Source organism: Sebastes fasciatus, chromosome 3, assembly GCF_043250625.1.
Source record: "Sebastes fasciatus isolate fSebFas1 chromosome 3, fSebFas1.pri, whole genome shotgun sequence".
NCBI lineage: Eukaryota > Metazoa > Chordata > Actinopteri > Perciformes > Sebastidae > Sebastes > Sebastes fasciatus.
This window is the reverse complement of record NC_133797.1, coordinates 35,367,859-35,373,474: the sequence shown is the minus strand read 5'-3', so window position 1 is coordinate 35,373,474 and position 5,616 is coordinate 35,367,859. Positions and strand designations below refer to the sequence as shown.

The window sequence follows — 5,616 nt, the reverse complement described above, 5'->3', positions numbered from 1 at the left end:
ATATCATAATAGATACACTTATTTATGAGAATAAAAAATCTTGATTTTTGTCTTAAAAGCATTGTAATGTCTGAAGGGAGAGGGCTCCAAATCTGAATTTCGCCTTAGGTACCAAAAGGGCTAGAGCCGGCCCTGAGTCAGGTTGTTGTAACTGGTCTCTTTCTTTAATCAGGTTGTTGTAACTGGTCTCTTTCTTTAATCAGGTTGTTGTAACTGGTCTGTAACTGGTCTCTTTCTTTAATCAGGTTGTTGTAACTGGACCCAAAACTTACATTTAAATTTCACATTGTACAGAAACAGAGCTTTATTTCCTATGTTCTGTAGTAAGCAAATAATTGAGGCCATTTTATTGTCTGTCTTGGATTATGGGGACGTTATCTATAGACACGCCTCTGCCTCCACTCTCAAACCATTAGATTGAGTTTATCACTCAACCCTATAGATTTATTACTAATGACAGTTATTCTACTCATCACTGCGTTTTGTATGAAAAGGTTGGGTGGGCATCTCTAACAGTAAGACATGATAGGCATTGTTTTTTATTCATTTATAAAGCCCTTAATGACAACTTGCCGTCATACATCACATCCTTGTTAAAATGGTGCTATAGTTATTACTCAACTCGTTCAAGTGATCGGCTAAAGCTTTAAGTTCCGCGTGCAAACACACAGAACAGCAGTTTTAAGATTAAATCTCTGTGTGCTAGCAGTTTTCTCACGGCAACATCAACACCGCAACAAAATCTGCTCAATCTGAGGACGTCAGAGGAGATACAGCACAGCATGTCAGTATAGAGGTAATGTGGCCTAGTGAGGGTGAACATGACAGATACTTAAATGTTGGAGCTCTCTTACAACAGAAATGAAGTTGGTTCGTCAACCTGTTGTTTAGATGAAAACATATTATCAACAATATTATCACTTTATGTAAAGAAACCTGTGTAAAAAGACACATTGCACATTGAAACTAGTGGACAATAAGCTGTTAATTGCAGAATGGACCATTTTAAATGCATGAGGCTGTAAGGACTTCTTTCTGATGTTTTAACAAACAACAAAATAATCCTGTGATAAGTATATATTTTGATATGAGAAACAACATTTAATCAGGGAAATAGTTAAGAGATAATGGCTTTTAGAGAAAATCGTGTTATTTATTTCTTTGAACATTACAGATAAAGAGAGTCTAATCTTCAAGGAAGCGAAGAGGGAGGGGGAAAGGAGGGCATCATAACACACAGATGAATGGTGTTTTTAGAGTTAGTTAGGGTTAGTTTTTAAAACTAACAAAAACAAAACAAAACAGTATATCTATTACACTGCATAATACTCAAAAACACAAAAGCCATTAAAGGATCTAAGGATGAATAATTACAAGATTAAACACACTGAATGTAGGTGTTTAGACAGAATGAATGCTAGAATGTAAAAGAAAACAGAAAAACTAGAAAGGCCTGTATGTGTTTGTGTACATGCATATATGATGATGAGCCACTAACCCTGCAGCATATTGATTTACAGTCTGGTGGGTTTGGATGCAGAGTTATGGAGGCCCCACCTTTTCACAGATCCAGTTGATTTGAATGCTGCATGGTACATCGTTCCAGTTGTTTTCTTTTCCAAAGCCCCATAGTACTCCACAGTCTTCATCATTGTTGTTGTTGTTGGGCTCCCCAGTGTACCAGTAGCTGAAACCAAACAACAAATAATGTGTTTTTACCAGAAAACACAACCAAAGCAGCATGTGGCCAAATTAAACCCGTCTTGCGAAACAGTGTTGGCTGCTGTCGGAGGACGCGGGGGAGACCGTAGCCGTGGTCTCCAGGGCCGGAGTCTCTGCTGTACTCTGCTCCTCTGCCTGCCTGCGTGCCTTCAGTCACACACCGAGCTCGTTCTTGCTATTTTTCACGTGCATGCGCGCAAGCTCCACACTGCAGAAGAGTTAGTAGCTCTGAGAATATCTAGTAAATGTACAGTGGACGTTTGTGCAGTAATAACTGCTGCAGCTCCTCCAGACTAACAGAGGTTTACCGTGTCTTGTGAAGTGACGGGGCTCCGCAGCGAGAAACGTTGTTGTCTCTGACCAAAACTCTGGTGTCTCCCCTGTTCCCTCCAACCACGGTCGGGAGGCTGAGGCAGGAAAAGCCAACACTAGGATCAGCATTGATTCATGGAGAGACCTTCGTCTGGTCAGCTAACATTACTGCCAAGCAGGTGAAATATAGAGTGATATTGTGGTTTTAGCTGACGTGTGTCGCCTCACTGTTTTGAGCGATGCTCGTTCATGTCTATGTAGAGCAAGCACAAGCGCGAGCACGAGCAACAGGACGCTGACTTTCGTTGACTTAATGGCCACAGGTGTCGCTGTTCACAAGCAATTTCTGATTCTTACAAACAGTCCATTTAAAAGAGCTGGATACAGCGTTGGAGGCGGGGCCTCGGTCATTCCTATGAGAGTTGCTCATTGGCGCATGAAGCCTAAATGGCTCGACTTCCGTCTGGAAAAGTACCCAGATCTTGGCGGAGTAGCGTCCGAGATGATTGGCGGAGTAGCGTCCGCTCGGTCACATGACTTGGTCACGGGGTCCCAACGTCACGCCGTCGTCACGACTTACGCTCCAGCCTCGGTCTGGGTCTCACTCACATGAACGGAGGAACGGAAATAACTCTGGATTCAGCTATTAGTGCGTTTTACAACTTTAAAACTTTTGTTAACATTAAAATAAATATTTACTAATTATAGATAACTATCAATTTACCATTTATAAATGATCGATGTTATAAAGTGTTACCACTAATTAAACAAAAAACATAATTAATGAACCTTGTGCCCAGTGCAGTCCCATCCACCCATTTCCATATCCCCTCTGTCTCTCTGTCAGTCAGTCCGATCCATGTGTTCCGCTTGTATTGACTTCCAAATTCCTTGTTTACAATAAGAGAAAGAAACAATAATAAACAAAACTTCATTGATTTGATTTCACACTTTTTCTCTCGTGTCTCTCACAGACAGATTTCACTTTCTTACACACCTGCTCCTCTTTGCTGTTGATGATCATCAGGTCTGCACCTTTTTGCTGACAGTAATCTCTACTCTTTTGCCAGGACTTGACATTGGAAGAAAAGTAATAGCAACTGTGCTTGAAATACACCCATCGTGGTTGGCAGTTAGAAGCTGTTGAGGATAACAAAACCGAAGAAAACAAATTCTCAGTAAAAGAAATTGAAAGAAAACATGTAAAAGGAGATAGAAAAACCTTTTTATGATGTTGCCGTATCTTTTAGTTTCCGTGTCACAGAGGTGCAGTCAGTTTAGTCCTCATACTCACCACATGAGCCCAGCATCCTCTTCAAATCTTCTCTCTCTGCAGTCAGGTTTTTGATAACGGCCTCAAGATCTGAGGAGCAGAAAGATTCACTTTTATCAGTGTCGTTTTTTTAAACCAAAATGAGCTTTTTTCTATTGTAGAGTTTTCAGTTGTGAAACAGTAAATGTCCTCATAGACTCAGAACATTCATCATCATCATTCATCAAAAATCATCTGGAACATCTCTCCCAATTCATTGTCTATGGAACAGCTCCACACTTTATACTTTATCAGGTCTGCACCTCTTTGCTGACGGTCATCTCTACTCTTTTGCCAGGACTTGACAATGGAAGAAATGTAACAGAAACTGTTGCTGAAATACACCCATCCTTGTTGGGAGTTATTAGCTGTTGAGGATAACAAAACTGAAGAAAAAAACCTTCTCAAAACATGTAAAAGGAGATAGAAAAAACATTTTATGATGTTGCCGTATCTTTTATTTCCCTGTCACAGAGGTGCAGTCAGTTTCGTCCTCATACTCACACCAGGAGCTCAGCTTCCTCTTCAAATCTTCTCTCTCTTCAGTCAGGTTTTTGATAATGGCCTCAAAATCTGGCGTCTTCGCACCAGGACTGTCTGAAAGAGCAGAAAGATTCACTTTTGTCACTGTAGTTAACACCAAGGATCTTTTTTTATACCCAAATGAGCTTTTTTCTATTGTAGTGTTTTCAGTTGTGAAACAGTAAATGTCCTCATATACTCAGAACATTCATCATCATCATTCATCAATAATCATCTAGAACATCTCTCCCAATTCATTGTCTATGGAGCAGCTCCACACTTTATACCCTACGACATTATAAGTTTGAGTTTTAGATCTCTAGTTTTTGGATTTAGGAGAGAGTTGTTCATGTTTACTAATATTTTTTGACTGTCTTAGATGAATTAATTAATTATAAAGTATGACTCAAAACTGTTTTTGCTAGATCTGAATATTCTATAATATCAGCGTAATTCTTGTAATTATAATACTCTCCGATCATCTACCAGACCATGACTTTACACAAAAGCATTGCTGTTTTATCATTAATCCACTGATCTATATATATTTAGAAAGCACTCATGAGATATCATTATCATAGCTGGTACTTGTGTTTAGTCTCAATCTCTGGGTTTATAATACTGAGATGGTGAATTAAAATTAAAATCCCAGGAGGAACAGGGTGAAGTAAGATCACTCACAGAGAGCGAGACGCAGGGAAATGTTGACAGTAGCTTGTAGGACACACAGGAGTCCGAAGCTCACAACAACCAGTCCGAAGAGTTTTTCCTCTGGATACAGAAAAACACACACACACACACACACACACACACACACACACATCATTATATATTAACATTATATATTATTATTAGGCAGAACAGCCAGGCATGATATTACGTTCTTTGAACTGTTTTTATTTCACTTCTCCTCCAAACTCAAACATAAGAACAAGATACAGAGAGTATGATGCTGTCAGACAACCTTAAAGTTACTCACTCTTGGATGAAGCGTCCGGCGTCATCTCAGCCTCCTCTTTAAAGACAAACCTCAAAATACTTGACCAGCAAATTATGACAACCAGCTGCACTGATCTGTAAGCTGCTTCTTCTTCTCTGGTTCTGACAATCTGAATGCGACAGCAGAACTCTTTCCGCGACTTATTATCTCTCACACTTCTTCATTTTGCCATTAGTCTTGCACACTCAAGACAGGAAACTGTCTTGAGTGTGTGAAAATGTGTTTTTCACCATATCAGGAAAGCCAAGCTGTACATACTTTTTTTTAGAGCCATTATAAAACAAATAGTTGTTGGTGTGAGACCAACAATCTCTGATGGAGGAATTAAATACAGCTAATATTGCTAAGCTAATTATTGTTTCACCCAAAACTCTACAATAAGTTATGAACACATTCACATGAAGTATGCGGGAGTCAGTCAAAGGCAACATAGTAGAAATGACTTGAACATAGTACACACACTCCTTCAGCTGCTCCTTCATATAAAAGTTAAGTCAGTTCAGCTCCCAGCTAGACATGAAGCGATAAATCACAGGTTCAGTTTCTTCAGAGATTTCTTTACTTCTGAAGAAAAGTTCCGTCTTCATTTCAGGGCTTTCTTCAAACTGGTGTCTTTCTTTAGTCAGCTCAAGGCCGGCTTAATGCATAGGCCATATAGGCGTCTAGGGCGCCATCTTCTAGGGGGTCACTGCTCGCCCTCTAAAAATACATAAATAAATAAATAAATAAATAAATAAATAAATAAATA

At 39.4% G+C, this 5,616-nt stretch overlaps 1 protein-coding gene across 3 annotated transcripts; it reads right to left on the bottom strand.

Annotated features, from left to right (window-relative positions):
• Nucleotides 1-1,119: 1,119 nt before the first annotated feature.
• Nucleotides 1,120-5,370, bottom strand: LOC141764910 (CD209 antigen-like protein C). 3 transcript variants are annotated; one of them, XM_074630597.1, is made up of 7 exons: nt 4,848-5,370; nt 4,550-4,639; nt 3,851-3,943; nt 3,610-3,714; nt 3,032-3,069; nt 2,824-2,924; nt 1,120-1,687 (listed from the first exon to the last, which is right to left on the bottom strand). In XM_074630597.1, the coding sequence occupies exons 1-7, from the start codon at nt 4,870-4,872 to the stop codon at nt 1,543-1,545; spliced, it is 597 nt and encodes a 198-aa protein (XP_074486698.1). In that variant the 5' UTR covers nt 4,873-5,370; the 3' UTR covers nt 1,120-1,542. The 3 variants fall into 3 exon arrangements, with proteins under 3 accessions (XP_074486698.1, XP_074486697.1, XP_074486696.1); XM_074630595.1 differs by lacking the exon at nt 3,610-3,714 and adding an exon at nt 3,329-3,397 and having other exon boundaries at nt 1,121-1,687; nt 3,032-3,174; nt 4,848-5,354; XM_074630596.1 differs by lacking the exon at nt 3,610-3,714 and having other exon boundaries at nt 3,032-3,174; nt 4,848-5,359.
• Between the last annotated feature and the right edge of the window lie 246 nt (nt 5,371-5,616).

Coding starts and splice junctions, on each gene's coding strand:
- LOC141764910 (XM_074630595.1), bottom strand. CDS start 4,872: ATGACGCCGGACGCTTCATCCAAGA. Junction 3,944..4,549: donor TTCCCTGCGTCTCGCTCTCT/GTGAGTGATCTT, acceptor CTGCTCTTTCAG/ACAGTCCTGGTGCGAAGACG. Junction 1,688..2,823: donor GGGACTGCACTGGGCACAAG/GTTCATTAATTA, acceptor GTTTGGTTTCAG/CTACTGGTACACTGGGGAGC.